Genomic DNA, 23,541 nt, shown 5'->3' on the forward strand with positions numbered 1-23,541 from the left:
ACGTGACTGAGCGACTGAACTAAATGAAAGCAACTAGAGAAAGAAGAAGAACAGCAACAACAACAAAAATTGGTTCAAGGGAAGAAATCATAAAGATCAGAGCAGAGATAAGTGAAATAGAGATGAAGAAAACAAAGGCAAAGATAAATGAAACTAAAAGGAAGTTCTTTGAGAAGATAAACACAATTCATAAACCTTTAGTCAAACTCATCAAGAAAAAAGAGAAGAGGACTCAAATCAAAATTAGAAATGAAAAAAGAGAAATTACAACTGACATCCAACCCTTGGCGATCCCATGGACCATAGCCTATCAGGTTCCTCCATCTATAGGATTTTCCAGGCAAGCGTGCTGGAGTGGATTGCCATTTCCTTCTCCAGGGGATCTTCCTGACCCAGGAATCAAACCTGGGTCTCCCACATTGCAGGCAGACGCTTTACTGTCTGAGCCACCAGGGAAGCCCACAACTGACATCACAGATATACAAATGATCATAAGAGACTACTACAAGCAACTAGGACTTCCCTGGTAGTCCAGTGGTTAAGAATCTGCCTACCAATGCAGGGGCCACAGATTCAATACCTGCTCTGGGAAGATTCCATGTGCATCGGGGCAGCTAAGCCAGTGCACCACAACTACTGAGGCCAAGCTCTAGGAACCAAAAGCCTCAACTGCTGAGTTCAAGAGAGACAACTGCTGAAGCTCACATGTCCTAGAGCCTGTGTTCCACAACATAAGAAGCGCCTGCAATGAGAAGCCCGAGCACCACAACTTGAGAGTAGCTCCCACTTGCTGCAACTAGGGAAAGCCTGAGCAGTGCACAAAGGCCCAGTATAGTCAAAAATTAATAAGCAATTTTTTTAAAAAAAGAGACAACTACAAGTGACTATATGCCAGTAAGACGGAAAACATGTGAAAAATGGACAAATCTTAGGAAATTGCAACCTTCCAAGACTGAACCAGGAAGAAATAGAAAGTATGAACAGACCAATCACAAGTAATAAATTTAAAACTATGAGTATAAAAGACTCAACAAACAAAATTCCACAACCAGGACAAGAGGGCTTCAGAGGTGAATATTACCATATATTTTGAGAAGAATTTACACACATCATTCCCAAACTCTTTCCCAAAATGTCAAAGGAAGGAACACTCCAAAGTTATTTCTATGAGGCCACCATCACCTGATATAAAGACTAAAGAAAGATATCACACTGAAAGAAAATTACAAGCCATTGTCACTGATGAACATAGATGCAAAAATCCTCAACAAAATATTAGCAAACCAAATCCAACAACACATTAAAAGGATCCTAAACTATGATCAAATGGGATTTATCCCAGGGACACAAAATTCTTCAATATGTGCAAATCAATTGATGTCATACACCCTATCATTAGTGACAAATTGAAGAATTAAAACCATATCATTTAAATAGATACAGAAAAAGCTATTGACAGATTTCAACACCCGTTTATGATAACAATTCTCCAGAGCATGGACAGAGAGGGAACCTACCTCAATAATAAAGGCCATATATGACCAACCCAGAGCAAACACTAATGTCAATGGTGAAAAACTGAAAGCATTTCTTCTAAGGTCAGGAAAAAGACAAGTTTAATGACTCTCACCATGATTATTCAACATAGTTTTTTAAGTCCTAGCCATGCCAATAACAGAAGAAAAAGAAATAAAAGGAATCCAAATTAGAAAAGAAGAAGTAAATCTGTCACTTTTTGCAGATGAAATGATAACAGTACATAGACAATCCTAAAGATGCCACCAGAAAACTCCTAGAGATAATTAATGAATTTACAAAGGTTTCAGGATTAATTAATAAAATTAATAAACAGAAATATCTTGCATTTCTATGCACTAACAATGAATGATAAGAAAGAGAAATTAAGGAAACAATCCCATTCACCACTGCAACAAAAAGAATAAAATACCTAGGAGTAAACCTACCTAAGAAGGCAAAAGACCTACATTCAGAAACTATAGTATACTGATGAAAGAAATAACAGATGATGCAAGCAGATGGAGAAATACACCATGTTCTTGGATTGGAAGAATCATTATTGTGAAAATGACTGTACAACCCAAAGCAATCTACATATTCAATGCAATCTCTTTCAAATTACCAATGGCATTTTTTTGCAAAATTAGAACCAAAATTATACAATTTGTATGGAAACACAAAAAGCCCAAATAGCTAAAGTAATCTTGAGAAAGAAAAACGGAGTTAGAGGAATCAGGCTCCCTGTCTTCAGGCTTCACTACAAAGTACAGCCATAAAGACAGTCTGGCAGTGACACAAGAATAAAAATATAAATCTGTGGAACAGGATAGAAAGCCCACAGATTAGCCCACACTACTTATGGTCACCCAATCTATGACAAAGAAGTCAAGAATATACAATGAAGAAAAGACAATCTCTTCAATAAGTGGTGTTTATTGTGGAAAACTGGAGAGCTGTATGTAAAAACATGAAATTAGAACACTCACTAACACTATACACAAGAAATAAACTCAAAATAGATTAAAAATCTAAATATAAGTCAACATTCTATAAAACTCATAGAGGAAAACATAAGCAGAACAGACTTTCACATAAATCACAGAAACATCTTTTTTGACCCATCTCCTAGAATAATTAAAATAAAAACAAAAATAAACAAATGGAACCTTATTGAACTTAAAAGCTTTTGCACAGAAAAGGAAACCATAAACAAGGTGAAAAGAAACCATCAAATGGGAGAAAATATTTATGAATGAAGCAACTCACAAGGGATTAATCTCCAAAATATAAAATCAGCTTATGCAGCTCAATATTAAGAAAACAAACAACCCAATCAAAAACTAGGCAGTGGGAGAGGGAGGGGGGATGATTTGGGAGAATGGCATTAAAACATGTATAATATCATATAAGAAATGAAACACCAGTCCAGGTTCGATGCAGGATACAGGAAGCTTGGGGATGGTGCACTGGGATGACCCAGAGGGATGGTATGGAGAGGGAGGTGGGAGGGGGGTTCAGGATGGGGAACACGTGTACACCCGTGGTGGATGCATGTTGATGTATGGCAAAATCAATACAATATTGTAAAGTAAAATAAATAAATAAAATAATAATAATAAAATTAAAATAAATAAATAAATATGAAAAAAAAAACTAGGCAGAAGACCTAGAAAGATATTTTTCCAAAGGAGACATACAGATGCCCAACAAACACATGAAAAGATGCTCAACATAACTACTAGAGAAAGAAATACAAATCAAAACCACAATGAAGGTGGTCCTGTGGTTAAGACTCTTTACTTCAACTATAGGGTCATGGGCTCAATCTCTAATCAGGGAGCTAAGATCCCACATGCCACACAGCATGGCCAAAAACAACAAAAAGAATAAAATGAGGTATCACCACAGACCCATCAAAATGGCCATCACCAGAAGATCTACAAATAATAAGTCCTGGAGATGATATGGAGAAAAGGGAGCCATCTTGTACAGTTGATGTGAATGCAAATTCAGACAGCCACTATGAGTAACGATATGGAAGTTCCTTTAAAACCTAAAAATAAAACTACCATACTACCCAGCAACAACACTCCTGAGCATATACCCAGAGGAAATGACAATTCAGAAAGATACATGTACCCCAATGTTCATTACAGCAATATAGCCAAGACATTGAAGCAACCTAAATTTACAACAAAGGAATGGATAAAAAAAAATATGGTACCTATATGCAGTGGAATATTCAGTTCTGATCAGTTCAGTTAAGTTGCTCAGTCGTGTCCGACTCTTTCTGACCCCATGAACTGCAGCATGCCAGGCCTCCCTGTCCTTTACCAACTCAGGGAATTCACTCAAACTCATAGCCATCAAGCGGGGATGCCACCCAGCCATCTCATCCTCTGTTGTTCCCTTCTCCTCCTGCCCCCAATCCCTCCCAGCATCAGAGTCTTTTCCAGGGAGTCAACTCTTCGCATGAGGTGGCCAAAGTATTGGAGTTTCAGCTTTAGCATCATTCCTTCCAAAGAACACCCAGGGCTGATCTCCTTCAGAATGGACTGGTTGGATCTCCTTGCAGTCCAAGGGACTCTCAAGAGTCTTCTCCAACACCACAGTTCAAAAGCATCAATTCTTTGGCGCTCAGCTTTCTTCACAGTCCAACTCTCACATCCATACATGACTACTGGAAAAACCATAGCCTTGACTAGGCCCACCTTTATTGGCAATGTAATGTCTCTGCTTTTGAATATGCTATCTAATTTGGTCATAATTTTCCTTCCAAGGAGTAAGCGTCTTTTAATTTCATGGCTGCAGTCACCATCTGCAGTGATTTTGGAGCCCCCAAAATAAAGTCTGACACTGTTTTCACTGTTTTCCCATCTATTTCCCATGAAGTGATGGGACCAGATGCCATGATCTTAGTTTTATGAATGTTGAGCTTTAAGCCAACTTTTTCACTCTCCTCTTTCACTTTCATCAAAAGGCATTTTAGTTCCTCTTCACTTTCTGCCATAAGGGTGGTGTCATCTGCATATCTGAGGTTATTGACATTTCTCCTGGAAATCTTGATTCCAGCCTGTGCTTCCTCCAGCCCAGCGTTTCTCATGATGTACTCTGTATATAAGTTAAACAAGCAGGGTGACAATATACAGCCTTGACATATTCCTTTTCCTATTTGGAACCACTGTGTTGTTCCATGTCGAGTTCTAACTGTTGCTTCCTGACCTGTATATAGGTTTCTCAAAAGGCAGGTCAGGTGGTCTGGTATTCCCATCTCTTTCAGAATTTTCCACAGTTTATTGTGATCCACACAGTCAAACGCTATTACTCAGCATTAAAAGTAATCAAACTGTGTCATTTGCAGAGCCATGAATGGACCTAGAGACTGTCCGACAGAGTGAAGTAAGTCAGAAAGAGAAAAATCACTTTTATATTCAGGCATATATGTGGGATCTAGAGAAATGGTATAGATGATCTTATTTTCAAAGCAGAATTAGAGATGCAAAGAACAAATGTATGGATGCCAAGAGAGAAGTGGGGGTGGTGGGATGAATTGGAAGATTGAAATTGACATATATATTGTTGTTCAGGCACTGTCGTGTCTGATTCTTTGCGACCCCATGAACTGCAGCACACCAGGCTTGCCTGCCCATCACCATCTCCCAGAGCTTGCTCAAACTCATGTCCATTGAGTTGGTGATGCCATCCAACCATCTCATCCTCTGCCATCCCCTTATTCTCCTGCCTTCAATCTTTCTCAGGATCAGAGTCTTTTCTAATGAATCTGCTCTTCACATCAGGTGGCCAAAGTATTGGAGCTTCAGCTTCAGCATTAGTCTTTCCAATGAATACTCAGGACTGATTGATTTAGGATTGACTGGTTTGATCTCCTTGCAGTCCAAGGGACTTTCAAGAGTCTTTTCCAACAACACAGTTCAAAAGCATCAAGTCTTCACTGCTCAGCCTTGTTTATGGTCCAACTCTCACATCCATACATGACTACTGGAAAAACAATAGCTTTGACTAGACAGACATTTCTCAGCAAAGTAATATCAATTTTTTTTAATACTTTTCTTCCAAAGAGCAAGCATCTTTTAATTTCATGGCTCAGTCACCATCTGCAGTGATATTGCAAACCAAGGGAAAAAAAGAGTCTGTCAACTTTTTTCCATTGTTTCTGCAACTATTTGCCATGAAGTGATGGAACAAGATGCCATGATGTGCCTTTTTGAATGTCCAGTTTTAAGCCATTTTTCACTCTCCTTTTCCAACTTCAAGAAGAGTCTCTTTACTTCCTCTTTGCCTTTGGCCATAAGGGTTGTGTCATGTGCATATCTGAGGTTATTGATACGTCTGCTGGCAATCTTGATTTCACCCTGTGCTTCATCCAATCTGGCATTTCGCATGATGTACTCTGCATATAAGTTAAATAAACACGGTGACAATATACAACCTTGACGTACTCCTTTCCCAATTTGGAACCAGTTCATTGTTCCATGTCCAATTCAAACTGTTGCTCCTTGACCTGCATACAGGTTTCTAAGGAGGCAGGAAAGGTGGTATGTTTTTCCCATTTCTTTAATAAAAATTTCCAGTTTCTTGTGATTCATACAGTCAAAGGCTTTAGCATAGTCAATGAAGCAGAAGTAGATTTTTTTTCTGGAATTCTCTTGCTTTTTCTAGTATTCAGTGGATGTTGGCAATTTGATCTTTAGTTCCTTTGCCTTTTCAAAATCCAGCTTGAACATCTGGGAGTGCTTAGTTCAAGAACTGCTGAAGCCTGGCTTGGAGAATTTTGAGCATTACTTTGCTAGCATGTAAACTGAGTGCAATTGTGTGGTAGTTTGAAGATTCTTTGGCATTGCCTTTCTTTGGTAGTAGAATGAAAACTGACCTTTTCCAGTCTTGTGGCCAATGTTGAATTTTCCAAATTTGCTGGCATGTTGAGTACAGCACTTTAACAGCATGATCTTTTAAGATTTGAAATAGCTCAGGTGGAACTCCATCACCTCCACTAGCTTTGATTCTAGTGATTCTTCCTAAGGTCCACTTGATTTCCCACTCCAGGATGTCTGGCTATAGGTGAGTGATCACACCATTGTGGTTATCTGGATCATGAAGATGTTTTTTGTATATTTCTTCTGTGTATTTCTGCCATCTCTTCTTAATATCTTCTGTGTCTGTTATGTTCATACCATTTCTGTCCTTCACTGTGCCCATCTTTGCATGAAATATTCCCTTGGTATCTCTAATTTTCTTGAAGAGATCTCTAGTCTTTCCCATTCTATTTTATCCTCTATTTCTTTGCATTGATCACCAAGGAAGGCTTTCTTATCTCTCTTTGATATTCATTGGAACTCTGCATTCAGATGGCTATAACTTTCTTCTTTTCCTTCTCTTTTTGCCTCTCTTCTTTTCTCAGCTATTTGCATGACGTCCTCAAGACAACTACTTTGCCTTTTTGCATTTCTTTTTCTTGAGGATGGTCTTGATCACTACCTCCTGTACAATATCATGAACCTCCAACCATAGTTCTTCAGGCATTCTGTCTATCAGATATAATCCCTTGAATCTATTTGTCAGTTCCACTGAATAATCATTAGGGATTTGATTTAGGTCCTACCTGAATGGCCTAGTGGTTTTCTTTACTTTCTTCAATTTAATTTTGCAATAAGGAGTTCATGATCTGAGCCACAGTCAGCTCCTGGTCTTTTTTTTGCTGACTGTATAGAGCTTCTCCATCTTTGGCTGCAAAAATTATAATCAATCTGATTTTGGTACTGACCATTTGGTGACTTCCATGTGTAGGGTCATCTCTTATGTTGTTGGAAGATGATGTATTAAAATAGATAACTGATGAGAACATACTGTATAGAACAGGAAATTATACTTGGTGTTCTGTGGTGACCTAAATTGGAGGGAAATCTGAAATAGAGGGCATCTGGGTATATGGCTTTTTCACTTCCCTGTATAGCAGAAACTGACAAAGCACTGTATAGCAACTACATTTCAATTAAAAAAAAAAGTTTTGTGTTCAGTTGCTAAGTCCTGTCTGCCCCTTTTGTGACCCCATGGACTGCATTATGCCCAGCTTCCCTGTCCTTCACTATCTCCCTGAGTTTGCTCAAACTCATGTCCATTGATTTGGCATTGCTATCCAACCATCTCATTCTCTGTCTTCCTCTTCTCTTCTTGCCCTCAGTCTTTCACAGCATCAGGGTCTTTTCCAATGAGTCAGCTCTTCTCATCAGGTGGACAAAGTATTGGGAGCTTCAGCTTCAGTATCAGTACTTCTGATGAATATTCAGGGTTGATTTCCCTTAGGATTGACTGGTTTGATTTTCTTGCTGTCCAAGGAACTCTCAAGTGTCCTCTCTAGCACCACAGTTTGAAAGCATCAATTTTCTGTGCTCAGCCTTCTTATGTTCTAACTCACATCTGTACATGACTACTAGAAAAACCATAGCTTTGACTAGACAGACTTTTGTCACTGAAGTGATGTCTCTGTTTTTTAATATGCTGTCTAGGTTTGTAATAGCATTTATTCCAAAGAGAAGCATCTTAATTTCATGGCTGCAGTCACAGTCTGCAGTGATTTTGCATCCCAAGGAAAAAAATCTGTCACTGTTTCCATTTTTTCCCTATCAATTTGCCATGGAGTGATGGAACCAGATGCATGATCTTAGTTTTCTTAATGTTGAGTTTTAAGCCAGCTTTTTCACTCCTTTTTTTTTTTAACACTCATTAAGAGGCTCTTTAGTTCCTCTTTGCTTTCTACCATTAGAGTGGTATCATCTTCATATCTGAGGTTGCTAATATTTCTCCTGGTAATCTTGATCCCAGTTTGTGTTTAATCCAACCTGGTATAAAATAAGTAATTTTTCTGTTCATTCCTGTCTGCATAAAGAGTTTTTTCCCTTCATGTTCCTTAAAGATTTTTAATTTTCCATTTTGAATATAATGTTCATACCTGTATATTTTAAAATATTTATCCTTCTTAGTGCTTTGTGAGCTTTCTGGATTTGCAGTTTGGTATCTCTCATTAATTTACAAAACTTTTCAATCATTGTTATCTCTTTCTTTCTAATATAAATTTATTTATTTTAACTAGAAGTTAATTAATTTACAATATTGTATTGGATTTGTAATACATCAACATGAATCTGCCATGGGTGTACATGTGTTCCCCATCCTGAACCCCCCTCCCAACTCCCACCCCATACTATCCCTCTGGGTCATCCCAGTGCACCAGCCCTAAGCATCCTGTACCATGCATTGAACCTGGATGTGTGATTTGTTTCACATATGATATTATACATGTTTAAATGCTATTCTCGCAAATCATCGCACCCTCGCCCTCTCCCACAGAGTCCAAAAGACTGTTCTATACATCTGTGTCTCTTTTGCTGTCTCACATACAGTGTTATCGTTACCATCTTTCTAAATTCCATATATATGTATTAGTATACTCTATTGGTATTTTTCTTTCTGGCTTACTACACTCTGTATAATAGGCTCCAGTTTCATCCACCTCATAAGAACTGATTCAAATGTATTCTTTTTAATGGCTGAGTAATACTCCATTGTGTACATGTACCACAGCTTTCATATCCATTCTTCTGCTGATGGACATCTAGGTTGCTTCCATGGCCTGGCTATTATAAACAGTGCTGTGATGAATATTGGGGTACACGTGTCTCTTTCAATTCTGGTTTCCTCAGTGTGTATGCCCAGCAGTGGGATTGCTGGGTCATATTGCAGTTCTATTTAGTATTCTAAGGAGTCTCCACACTGTTCTCCATAGTGGCTGTACTAGTTTGCATTCCCACCAACAGTGTAAGAGGGTTCCCTTTTTTCCACACCCTCTCCAGCAATTATTGCTTGCAGACTTTTGGATAGCAACCACTTTGGAGTGAAATGGTACCTCATTGTGGTTTTGATTTGCTTTTCTCTGATAATGAGTGATGTTGAGCATCTTTTCATGTGTTTGTTAGCCATCTGTATGTCTTCTTTGGACAAATGTCTGTTTAGTTCTTTGGCCCATTTTTTGATTGGGTCATTTATTTTCCTGCAATTGAGCTGCAGGAGTTGCATGTATATTTTTGAGATTAAGTTATTTGTCCATTGGTTTGTTTGTTATTATTTTCTCCCATTCTGAAGGCTGTCTTTTCACCTTGCTTATAGTTTCCTTTGTTGTGCAGAAGCTTTTAATTTTAATTATGTCCCATTTGTTAATTTTTGCTTCTATTTCCAATATTCTGGGAGGTGGGTCATAGAGGATCCTGCTCTGATTTATGTCGGAGAGTGTTTTGCCTATGTTCTCCTCTAGGAGTTATATAGTTTCTGGTCTTATGTTTAGATATTTAATCCATTTTGAGTTTATTTTTGTGTATGGTGTTAGAAAGCATTCTAGTTTCATTCTTTTACAAGTGGTTGACCAGTTTTTCCAGCACCACTTGTTAAAGAGATTGTCTCTTCTCCATTGTATATTCTTGCCTCCTTTGTCAAATATAAGGTGTCCATAGATGCGTGGGTTTATATTTGGGCTTTCTATTTTGCTCCATTGGTCTATATTTCTGTCTTTGTGCCAGTACCATACTGTCTTGATGACTGTGGCTTTGTAGTAGAGTCTGAAGTCAGGCAGGTTGATTCTTCCATTTCCATTCTTCTTTCGCAAGATTGCTTTGGCTATTTGAGGTTTTTTATATTTCCATACAAATTGTGAAGTTATTTGTTCTAGCTCTGTGAAAAATACCATTGGTAGCTTGATAGGGATTGCATTGCATTTTATTGGCATATAGTTGCTGATAGTAGTCTCTTATGATCCTTTGTATTTCTGTGTTGTCTGTTGTGATCTCTCCATTTGCATTTCTAATTTTATTGATTTGATTTTTCTCCCTTTGTTTCTTGATGAGTCTGGCTAATGGTTTGTCAGTTTTATTTATCTTCTCAAAGAACCAGCTTTTGGCTCTGTTGATTTTTAGTATCGTCTCTTTTATTTCTTTTGCATTTATTTATTGTCTAATTTTTAAGATTTCTTTCTTTCTAGTAACCCTGGGGTTCTTTATTTCTTTCTTTTCTAGTTGCTTTAGGTGTAGAGTTAGGTTATTTATTTAACTTTTTTCTTGTTTCTTGAGGCATGCCTGTATTGCTATGAATGTTCCCCTTAGCACTGTTTTTACAGTGTCCCACAGGTTTTGGGTTGTTGTGTTTTCATTTTCATTCGTTTCTATGGATATTTTGATTTCTTTCTTGATTTCTTCTGTGATTTGTTGGTTATTCACAGCAGGGTGTTTTTCAGCCTCGATATGTTGGAATTTTTAATAGTTTTTCTCCTGTAATTGAGATCTAATCTTACTGCACTGTGGTCAGAAAAGATGCTTGGAATGATTTCAATTATTTTGAATTTACCAAGGCTAGAGTTATGGCCCAGGATTTGATCTATCCTGGAGAAGGTTCTTTGTGTGCTTGAGAAAAAGGTGAAATTCATTATTTTGGGGTGAAATGTCCTATAGATAACAAATAGGTCTAACTGGTCTATTGTATCATTTAAAGTTTGTGTTTCCTTGTTCATTTTCTGTTTAGTTGATCTATCTATAGGTGTGAGTGGGGTATTAAAGTATCCCTCTTATTTGTTATTGTTAATTTCATCTTTCATACTTGTTAGCATTTGTCTTACATATTGTGGTGCTCCTATGTTGGGTGCATATATATTTATAATTGTTATATCTTCTTCTTGGATTGGTCCTTTGATCATTATGTAGTGTCCTTCTTTGTCTCTTTTCACAAGCTTTATTTTAAAGTCAATTTTATCTGATATGAGTGTTGCTACTCCTGCTTTCTTTTGGTCTCAGTTTGCATAGAATATCTTTTTCCAGCCCTTCACTTTCAGTCTGTATGTTTCCCTTGTTTTGAGGTGGGTCTCTTGTAGACAACATATATAGGTGTCTTGTTTTTGAATTCCATTCAGCCAGTCTTTGTCTTTTGCTTGGGGCATTCAACCCATTTACATTTGACGTAATTATTGATATGTGTGATCCCATTGCCATTTAGTTTCTTGTTTTGGGTTCGAGTTTATGCACCCTTTTTGTGTTTCCTGTCTAGGGAAGATCCTTTAGCATTTGTTGGAGACCTGGTTTGATGGTGCTGAATTCTCTCAGCTTTTGCTTGTCTGTAAACCTTTTGATTTCTCCTTCATATTTGAATGAGATCCTTGCTGGGTACAGTAATCTGGGCTGTAGGTTATTTTCTTTCATCACTTTAAGTATGTCCTGCCATTCCCTCCTGGCCTGAAGAGTTTCTGTTGAAAGATCTACTGTTATCCTTATGGGAATCCCCTTGTGTGTTATTTGTTGTTTTTCCCTTGCTGATTTTAATATTTGTTTGTGTGTGTGTGTATGTGTGTTTTTGATCTTTGTTAATTTGATTAATATGTGTCTTGGGGTGTTTCACCTTGGGTTTATCCTGTTTTGGACTCTCTGGGTTTCTTGGACTTGGATGATTATTTCTTTCCCCATTTTAGGGAAGTTTTTAACTATTATCTACTCAAGTATTTTCTCATGGTCTTTCTGTCTTCTTGAATGCTAGGGCATTTCGCATTGTCCCAGAGGTCTCTGAGATTGTCCTCATTTCTTTTAATTTGTTTTTCTTTTTTCTTCTCAGTTTCATTTATTTCTACCATTCTATCTTCTACCTCACTAATCCTATCTTCTCCCTCCATTATTCTACTATTTGTTCCCTCCAGAGTGTTTTTAATTTCATTTATTGCATTATTCATGATATATTGACTCTTTTTTATTTCTTCTAGGTCCTTGTTAAATCTTTCTTTCATCTTCTCAGTCCTTGTCTCCATGATATTTTCTGTGATTTTATTTTGTTTTCAAGATTTTGGATCATTTTCACTATCATTATTTGGAATTCTTTATCAGGTAGATTCCCTATCTTTTCCTCTTTTGTTTGGTGGGCATTTATCTTGTTCCTTTACCTGCTGAGTATTCCTCTGTCTCTTCATCTTGTTTATATTGCTGTGTTTGGGGTGACCTTTCTGTATTCTGGAAGTTTGTGGAGTTCTCTTTATTGTGGAGTTTCCCCACTCTGTGTGGGGTTGTACGGGTGGCTTGTCAAGGTTTCCTGATTAGGGAAGCTTGTGTCAGTGTTCTGTTGGGTGGAGCTAGATTTCTTCTCTTTGGAGTGCAATGAAGTATCCAGTAATGAGTTATGAGATGTCAGTGAGTTTGGAGTGACTTTGTGCAGCCTGTATATTGAAGCTCAGGGCTGTGTTCCTGTGTTGCTGGAGAATTTGCATGGTATGTCTTGCTCTGGAACTTGTTGGCCCTTGGGTCATGCTTGGTTTCAGTGTAGGTATGAAGGCTTTTGATGAGCTCCTGTCGATTAATGTTCCCTGGAGTCAGGAGTTCTCTGGTGTTCTCAGGATTTTGACTTAAGCCTCCTACTTATGGTTTTCAGTGTTATTTTTACAGTAGCCTGAAGACTTCTTCATCTATATAGCACCATTGATAAAGCATCTTCTTTCACAGACAATGGGCTGCTTTTTTGGGTGCCTGATGTCTTTTGCCAGCATTCAGAAGTTGTTGTATGGAATTACTCAGCGTTCAAATATTCTTTTGATGAGTTTGTGGGGGAAAGTGGTCTCCTTGTCCTATTCCTCTGCCATCTTAGGACCGCCTCTCCAATCACTGTTATTTCAAATATTTCTTCTGTTCCATTCTAGTCTTATCCTTCTTGTATCTCCATTACATATGTACTACACATTTTCTAATTGCCACACAGTTCTTGGCTATTCTGTTGTATTGTTTTTGTATTTATTTCTGTTTTTCTTTTTCAGTTAGAAAAATTTCTATTGACATATCCCCAAGTTTCCTAATCCTTGCTTTGACCCTGGCCAGTCTACCTATGCCCATCACAGGCATTCTTCACTTTGTTGGAGTGCTTTTGATTTTCAGTATTTCCTTTTAATAGTTGGATTTTCCCTTTCTCTGATTAAAATTTCCATGAATAATTTTGTTTTCCACTTTTTCTATTCTCTTAGTATACTGTGCTAAGTCACTTCAGTCGTGTACAACTCTGTGCAAACCTATGGGCTGTAGCCTGCCAGGGTCCTCTGCCCATGGGATTCTCCAGGTAAAAATACTGGAGTGGGTTGCCATACCCTTTTCCATGGCATCTTCCCAATTCATAGATTGAATCCATGTCTCATGTCTCCTGCATTGGCAGGTGGGTTCTTTACCACTAGTGCTCCCTGGGAAACCCATATTAATCATAATTATATAAAATTCCTAATCTGATAATTCAAAATATTGACTATATCTAATTCTGGTTCTGTTGTTTGCTTTATATCCTCATATTATTCTCCCCCCCCCCCCTTATTTATGTCTTGCACGTCTTGTTTGAAGCTAGAAAATATATATTGTGTGTATTCAGAAGAAACATAAACATTTAGTGGGAAATTTTATGTTTTCTGGCAATAAGTTAGGATGTTTGGTGTAGCTGTCATATTAGTAACGGTATTTTCCTATCTTCCCTGTTGTCTTTGTTTTTTTCCTTGAGATTTTGTATTAAATAGGGTCTGAGGCTTTCTGTTCTTTCAATAGTTACCTCCTGGTATTATGTAGAGCCCCAGTGTGGTATTAGTAAAATGTGTATAGAGATGCAGCAGTCTATAATTTTATGATTAAGTCTCAGTCTCCTATTGAGACTGAGTGTCCTTGGGTTGTGACTTTCACAAGTACTTTTCAGCTTCTCCCCTCCTCTTAGGTTGGCCAGGAAGGCTAGACAGGACTATAGGTGAATATTCCTCTTTTTTTAAATATAAATTTATTTATTTTATTTGGAGGCTAATTACTTTACAATATTTTTTTTTGCAGCCCACTTTATTTATTTATTTATTTTTAATTTTTATAACTTTACAATATTGTATTGGTTTTGCCATATATTGTAGTGGTTTTGCCATACATTGTCATGAATCCGCCATGGGTGTACATGTGTTCCCCATCATGAACCCCCCTATTTCTAATTCTCCACGTGAGAACTAAAGGGGCTGGAATTTTATAACCTTGTTCCCTCATATTAACAGCTACAGGATACTGGAGTTTAGTGTATCCCTTCCTCTGGGTCATGCTGTGCTAAAACCAAATAGCTTAAGCTCTGGGAAAATAGTTTCCTTTGAGGATGGGCCTCTGTGTTAAGGAGAATAGAATATTCTGGACATATTTTAAAACGGTTACTTTTCCTTCCCTTTTCCAGAATATAAGGACAATTTTCTCAAATTAATATCTGAGAACCTCATGGGGCTTCTGGAAGTAAAATTCATGAAAATGTAGAGGCCCCTTTAAGAATGGCCTCCTAGGAAATTTTATTTCTCAAGCTAGATCCACACTGAATCTTCAGAAATAACTCAATCACCCTTTAAATGCTTCTATCAGTCTTCAACTCTGGCTTCTTTTCCCAATAAGCTGTGATTCTCTGTATCTGCCTATTTATTTAGTTTGTGCCCTATGTACTCAATCTGTGATAAATTTAAAAGAGTTGTTGATTTTCAGATTGTTCCATATTTTTCTCTTGTTATGTGGACAAGAATGACAATTTATAAGCTCTTTACATGTCAAACAAGAAATCAGAAGTCTTCTAGGTTCCCCTTTGTTTAAAGCTGCTTTTTACTTCTTGTAACATAAAATTTACAACTTTTCGGGCATTGATTTTATTTTCTTTTGCTTAACATTACATTTTTATGAGACATTTAACTCTTTAGATTATAATCTTCTTAAAGGATGACATTATAACTTATTTTATATCATTAATAACTGATGAATTTCATTACAATTTAGATTATGTTAAAGTTTCTCAGAATTCCTCTGTTTTCTTCATTCTATTGAAAGACTGAAAGTCTTAGAGAAAGGAATAATTAAACTTTTCTGTTATACTTCCTGTCTGTAGGAAAAGTAAGAGTTTGTCCAAGTAATGTATATAAGGCCTGCTTTCCTATAGAAAGATTTCTGAGTCTTTGAAGTTTCTAAAAACATCTCTAAATGTGAATTTCTATAATTCAGCTATAGTTTGACTACTGAATAATAAGTACTTACTATATGCAAGTCACTGCTAACAGTTTTCCCTTTAATATTTTTAGCCCTCTCAGTAGCCTTAAAGATTGGGTACATTTGTATTCCTATTTTACAGTTGTGGAAACTGAAACTTGAAAAAGTTATCTGACTTCTCCAAATCCAAATAGTGACACAGGATTCAAAATATGTAGAATTCAAACCCAAGTTTATGTGACTATAGCCAGAATTCTTAATTACTCTGTTAACATATCCTCCTAGGTACCTCTACTCTGCTACATGGCCATTCAATCTATTTCTTCTCTAAAAACCTCACCCTGTCAAATGAATCCCTCTCTATATACCTCCTAACTTCAAATTGTTAAATCTTATTGAAGAGAAATAAATTATCCCTGATATCCCAAGTTGTCCAATGGGTCTTGGGTGGTATTTTTCTTACCAAATCCTGGGAGGACAGTATACATACTATTGGTCATCAGGTGGTTCTGCTGCAGTGGATTGAGGGTAGGAGTACCCCCAAGGCCTGGCTGGCCAGCTAGGGATGCATGAACAATTCCATGTTGGGGTCCAGGAGCAACAAGAGGAGACTGCATCTTATCCTTATCCCAGGAGGATTCACATCCACCTGAAAAACATTCATATAAACAGATTGCAAGTTGACAACTTTCTAAGAGAAGGATTTATAAACTCCCTTTGTAAGGTTGTAATTATTAATATTACTCCATAGAAAATTATTACTAAATAAAAGTGACTCATTTTTATCATGGTTTCAAAACTCTCAATAGTCTTGGATTTAAGCTGACTCTGGGAAGACTAAACAACTCTCACTAAAAAGATAGGCTCATTTGTCTACAGGTAGTCAAAACAAGTCTGGAAACATAATGAATAACTTTAGAAAGCATGTATATGTTAAAGGCCATTAACTGAACACTACTGCCTCCTCCCAGAGAAGGCAATGGCACCCCACTCCAGTCCTCTTGCCTGGAAAATCCCATGGATGGAGGGGCCTGGTAGGCTGCAGTCCATGGTGTCGCTAAGAGTTGGACACGACTGAGCGACTTCACTTTCACTTTTCACTTTCATGCATTGGAGAAGGAAATGGCAACCCACTCCAGTGTTCTTGCCCAGGGACGGGGGAGCCTGGTGGGCTGCCATCTATGGGGTCGCACAGAGTTGGACAGGACTGAAGCGACTTAGCAGCAGCAGCAGCAGCAGCAGCCTGCTCCTGCAACCCTCTAACATACGTGCACTATATCTTACTGACGAGCAGTTGCTATTCACTCCAAAAGAACACATTTATAAGAGCATGATGACATGCAAAAATATATGGTAAGATACAAAATGATCAGTTATTTTGTTCTGATATACAGCCCTCAAAAAGCTAATCTCTTTATACACAGCAGGATTTTATGCAAAATAAACTGGATAAAACATAAAACCATGGCTCTCAACTTGAAATTGTGCTTTACTTTGATCATCCACGCTATAGAGTGAAGTAAAGTATGCATAAATGCAGACTATTATATTATCATGATAAATTATAGTGGCATAGCTATTACATCAGGCAATTAGCATATTATGGGACAGAATCATTGCTTAAAAGCATATAAGAAACAAACAAAAATTATTTCCAGGGTGTCCTTTTAAGAGGAATACTTTAAACAGACTGGTCAGAGATTAAATTACAGTAGCAGTAGCAGACAATTTGGCTTTAGAAAACAAGGTGGTTGTGTAGGCAGCCCTATTGATTCACTTGATGTGTTTCATTACTTGAGAGATCCGTGCTTCTGCTCCTATGCCCATACTGGAATTGTGACATTAGGATCTCTACTTGGCTGACTCTGTCCCATCTGCTGCCCAAAACATATACCCTGTTGTGTGGAGAAAGTTAAGCCTGGAAATCTTGCACCTATTGGTCTAAGAAAAAAAATTAAAAATAAATCAAGGTGCTCACATCCCTAACATTAAACATTGTAACTTTTTCACTTCTTTGAGTTCCATCAAACACCTCTCCCATTTTGCTTCAGATATTATATTTAAAAAGTATAATGGCTATATAGTAGTTTACTGAATTAATGTAATATAATTTATTAAAAATTGGGTTTTCTTTTAAATTTGTCACTATTATAATAAGATCATTCATTTGAATATTTTCTTATACTCAAACAACTTCTTAGAGTGGGATTTCTGGGTCAAAGGAAATTAATATTTTTTTATTTATAAAGTATTTATTTATTTTATACTTCTGCTTTCTAGTATTACATTTGTAAAAATCAGGTTTTAGAGTTACATACATTTTAGGGAAATGTTTTCAAGGCAAATTGGGGTTCTCCCTGAAAATTCTAAATTTATTTAAGCAAACTGCAACTGATAAATCTCTGAGAAGTTTTTGTTCATTTGTTTTTGTTTTGTTTTTCAACTATTCTACTTATACCTCTATTCTTCCCCCAGATATGGGATTCAATCACTTTTGCAGGACTCATTCAAGCTCTCCTGAGTGCAGAGTCAATTTTTAATTCAAAAGTGGGAGTCTTGGCTAACCTCCAACTAGGTAAGTTCCAGAGAAGGAAATACCAGATTCTCCATCAGCATATATAAAGGCTGAGGGATACCTGGCCATGATTATAAAGACAGTTTTTCCAATCAAATGGGGAAGATATAAGTAGCTAATTGTTCAGTTTCTGATTTATGGGTGTTCATGTGTTACCCATCCTGAACCCCCCTCTCTGCTGCCTCCCCATCTCATCCCTCAGGGTCCTCCCAGTGCACCAACCCTGAGCACCCTGTCTCATGCATCCAACATAGATTGGCGATCTATTTCACATATGGTAATATACATATTTCAATGCTATTCTCTCAAATCTTCCCACCCTCACCTTCTCCCACAGAGTCCAAAAGTATGTTCTTTACATCTTTACATTCTATATATATGCATTAATATGGCAGTGAGATATTTCATGGTTGGTGCATTGACATAATTTAGCATTCACAAATTTGAAATTCCAATTAAAATCAATATGATATTGTCATGCTGTAATGAACAAAAATGCTGGAGGGGAATGAGGATAGTATCTTAATAAATGATGAATAACCACATTACAACACTGAGATTCTTTATAGTAACATTGGGCCAATATACATGATTAATACCAGAAAACGCAAAATTTTGAAAGATCCATTGCTGAGCAAAAAACAGAACCACTTCATCATTTTAGCACTATGTCCAAAATATGAATTACCTCACCATTACAGAACTGTAATTTGTAAAATGATAAACAATACATTGACAGAGATACATTTTGAATAAACTAATATTATGCCTTTGATATTAACATGGTATTGTACCATCACAACAGCAACAGCATATAGCAATACTAGGGCTGAGACTGTCAATATTTATTTTATAAAGTGAAAATCCTTTAGTCAATTTTCAATAACAAATGTACATTAGGTATTAGTTTAATATTTTGTATATTATATATTCCAAATAACTTGAATATAAATGATTTTTAAACTGCATTAAAAGATTCCAGGTGTTATAGTGTCTGCTTTGATGAGAGCTTTAGATGAACTTTCACCAACAACTCTCATCTTTTTAACTACTGTGTTAAAAATAATACAAGGAGGCTGGTTACCAGGTATGCCCATCTTTGCCAAGTATAAATATATGAAATTATCCTGCATTCTTAAGGTAACTATTTATGAAGCAAGTGAAAGCAGAGTATAGGACATCCTTGATGCTTGCATAAGAAGCTCTGGACACATTTTTGTCTTTTGACCCAAAACACTTACCATTTTAAAGTCTATACAAATTGACTTATGAATCAGTATTGAGGCTTTGGTAGCCTGAAACTTGATATTTGCCTATGCCTTTGTGCCAATCTGTAATAACATCCACTGAACTTAAAGTTAACAAAATATTTTTACCAATCTAATCTAGAGTCAACCTTTTTTTTTTTTTTTTTACTACTATGTGATGGGCTTGAGTATTCATCTTCTTTTTTCTATCTATCTAATATATATGTATATATATGTGTGTGTGTGTGTGTATATATATATATATATATATATATATATATATATATAGGTAAGGCTGCCAAAATAAAATATATACTATAGACTGAATGTTTGTGACTCCCCAAATTCATATATTAAATACATATTCCTAATGTGATGGTATTTCATGATGGGTCATTTAGGAGGTGATGAGGTCATGAATGGGATAAGTGTCTTTATAAAGGAAATCCCAAAGAATTTCTGAGCCTCCTTATACCATGTGAGGACACAGCAAGAATATGGTTCTCTGTGAACTAGGAACTTGGTCCTCATCAGATATTAAAAGGGCCATGGTATTGATCTTGGTCTTCCAGCCTCCAGAATTGTAAGAAATAAATTCCTGTTGTTTGTAAGTCACCAACTCCATGGCATTTCTATTATAGAAGACCAAATGGACTAAGATACCATAGAGTGCATAGATTAAACAACCAGAATTATTTTTATTAGAGTTCTAGAGGCTAGAGGTCCAGAATCAAGATGTCAGTAGATTTGGTTTCTCCTGAGGGTTCTCTTCTCCCTGTGTCCTTACATGGTCTTTCTTCTGTGTGTTCAAATTTCATCTTCTTATAAGGATACCACTCAGATTGGATAAGGGGACACTCTAAGAGTTTAATTTTAACATAATCACCATTTTAAAGATGCTATTTCCATATATGGGCACATTCTGAAGCACTGGGTGCCTTCAACATATGAGTTTTTGATGCATACAATTCAAGCAGTAACCCTAGAGTATGTACCATTTACTGACTCAGATATTAGCTTTATGAAGGAATCCCTCTAATAAAGAGAAGAAAAACTGGATAACATTTCAACAAGGCAAGTCTAAGAAACAAAGTACACAGTTGGTTAGGGCAAACAAAGAAGGCTCATCAAAGGCTTCACCTTTACTTCAAGAAACTTCATATTAGGTATAAAACTAATACGACACAGTCCTAAGTAGAGAAAGATAATGTATAAAACACTGAAAATTCTTAAGAATTGAATAAATGACAAGCTTTTCCATATCATCTAATTATCACTACTTTAGCTCAATGTTTAGAAGAACTAAAACTAGGAAATAAGAAGGACAGGGACTGTTGCTACATTAATACTATACTTAACTAATTAATACGGTCAGAATCTTTCCAATGAGAAAGATAGAGAGAACTACATTTTTATAAGGTTCCACTTAGTAGAAAGTTATTATTAATTAGAATCAGTGTAAGAATAATTAAGTGATGAATGATGAAGGAATATTAATTTGACAAACAATTTGACAAACTTTCGTTGCCACAGTTAAAAACTCTTAAGTTGCAATTTATTTTTTTCCTTTAAGACTCATTGCAAAATGTTAAGGTTCCCAGAGGATTGTTTATTTTTGCTGTTTTTTCTTTGTTGGAGAAGTGGCCAGAAGAAGAAGACTCCTGAGTCATGCAAACTTTGTGATAGATACATAACATTTCAGGGATGGACAGATTTTTATATCCATTTACTTTAAAATAATACATTTGACAAGGAGAATGAACATGAGTAGGGCCCAAGGAAGTATTTTAATTTACCAAAATTTTGCCTAACTAGTATTCTTTCAACCCTGTTCTTTTGATACACTTAATAACTGAATGCTTTCTGTGGTCAGGTTCATGAAAAGTAATGGAAAATAGTTTATGTTTCAAACAAATTAACATAGGCCTACAAGCCAAAACCCTCAACTTATTTCAAATAAGTATAAAAGAAATCCAGCAGTAAGGCCATAAAGACCATTACAAAACATCATTCTTAACCTTAACACTCTCATTTTACCAGACTACTGGTCTTCACTTAATATGCTTTGCTCTTAAGAATGAAAGGAGCTAATAAAACATTGACAGAAATCACAGTGAAGAGTCTCAGAATAACTTAGTAATCAGTGATCATATTCCCCCTTAGGGTGAGTAATCCTCTATAAATGCATAAACTACTACTGTGGGTTTGAGTTTTTAAGACTACTAGATTTAAGTGAGATATCTATAAGGAATTTATACTTAAAAAGGATCTCTGTCTTCTGACTAACATTGAATGTGTCTTGACTTTTAAAGGAATAATACAGTAGGAGTTGCTATTAGAAATTGGAAAGCAAAAATATAAAAGCTACTTGTTAGAAAATATAAATTAATTATTAAATGTAACAGTATGCTCTTGCTATTCAGTCCCTCAGTCGTGTCCGACTCTGCGACCCCATGGGTAGCAACACACCAGGTATCAAAAAATGTAAACATTTATAACAAGCTACCCTTACTTTCAGAGTTTTATAGCTACAACAAAACATATAACTTTGATTATTTGCAATATGGATCTAAATTAATCATGTTTCCAGTAATCTTGTATACATAAGGCACAAAGCAAGCAGTCAAATAGGAAGAAAAATCTATGTAGCATATGACCTAAGTCGAGCTTGTTTTCTTATTCATAGGATATTTTGTTTAGCTAGAGTCTTAAATGAATGTACATTGCTTGATGAATCTAAATAGCATGTAGCCTTTAGAATTAAAAAAAAAAATAAAAGTCATAATTAAATCAGTAAATTGGAAGTAGTCTAAAAAATATGGAGCTTTCCCTGAATAGTAAGGAGTTTGTACTCAACATCAGCACTCTAAACATTGAGAATTACACTGAATAGATGCACCCTCAACATGTTTACCTTTAAAATCCAATGAAGTTTACTGCAGAATAACCAAAGGGAAGTTGGAAACTGAGATTCTACTCTTAAAGCATTCACTCACAGTCTGACTTACTTCGGAACTCAGCACAAAAGCAGCAGTTTGAATAGAGCCTAAGCTATATGTGAAGGAGATTCAGTTGCTAATCTTAAAGCATATGGTGAAAGAGTAAGGGTCTGTTGGGACTTTATTGAGAAGCAGAGACACTGGAGGGTACCATTTTTGCACTCTACTTCTGTCTGGCTAGTAATGGCACTGGCAGGTACCATTTTTGCACTGTTCCTCTTCCATGGTAGCACCAACTGGGATTCTGAGTCACAGCACTCTTCCAATGTCCCACTTAAGCCTGTGGGCATGCCCTGCCCCTGTGCTCTCCCAGTTGCTTATTAAAACAGGTGCCAACCCTTGCTTATTAAGCTCCAGCCCTGCACACTCTGGATGCCTCGCTAAAGCCAGCAGGTGCACCCTGACTCTGTGCTTTTCTGCTGCCTCACTAAAGCTAAAGCCAGCAGACATGCCCAAGCCCTGCACTCTCTCTATGTCTTGGTAAAGCCAGCAGGCACACAGAGTCCACACAGGGGATGCTCCTTGCTCACCTGTCTCTTTTGGCCAAGGGGATTTGTGTGGCCGAGATAGACATAAACAATTGGAGAGACAGTTCTTGGTGGGCTGCCACCTACAGGACACTTCAAAACAGACTGACACATCCACAATTTTCCTGTGAAAAGATCTATTTACTAACCTAAGTGGCAGGCTTTAGGTTTGCCACATTTCTAGAGGCTAGAGTGGAGCTTTCAGAAAACAGGCTAAGAAATGCCATTTTTTCATTTTTTTTTTGGCCTCACTACAGCTTGGTAGCTCCCAGAAAGGAGTACACAAGTACTCACCTGGAATAATTCACCTCAATTTTTGAAACTGTCACTCAGGAGACACCTCCAGATAACCAAGTGAGGAGGCAAGCAGGATTTTCAACTGGGACTCACAGGAATTTACATATTTGCACAGTTTAAAAGTTGCAGCCTGAGACTCTAACTTCCACTCAACCTGAATCTAGGTTCTGACTGAGATTCCTCCCTTTGCAACACTGACAAGTATTGGCACACACTCATTAACCAAGACCCATCAAGAATAAAACAAGCTGCTTAGACAATCACAAGATTTCAGAAGACAACCAAGAGCAAGAGCAAGGTTGAACATCAAGGTTCATAGGTTCATATACT

At 36.8% G+C, this 23,541-nt stretch overlaps 1 protein-coding gene across 2 annotated transcripts in view; it reads right to left on the reverse strand.

Annotated features, from left to right (window-relative positions):
• The window catches only part of DACH2 (dachshund family transcription factor 2), an 873,940-nt gene that overhangs the window by 209,726 nt on the left and 640,673 nt on the right, over positions 1-23,541 (reverse strand). For both annotated transcript variants that reach the window (XM_070785446.1, XM_070785445.1), the window contains one exon: positions 16,057-16,215. In XM_070785446.1, coding sequence (XP_070641547.1) covers positions 16,057-16,215 — 159 coding nt within the window. The remainder of the gene's footprint in view (positions 1-16,056; positions 16,216-23,541) is intronic.

Source organism: Bos indicus, chromosome X, assembly GCF_029378745.1.
Source record: "Bos indicus isolate NIAB-ARS_2022 breed Sahiwal x Tharparkar chromosome X, NIAB-ARS_B.indTharparkar_mat_pri_1.0, whole genome shotgun sequence".
Lineage (NCBI taxonomy): Eukaryota > Metazoa > Chordata > Mammalia > Artiodactyla > Bovidae > Bos > Bos indicus.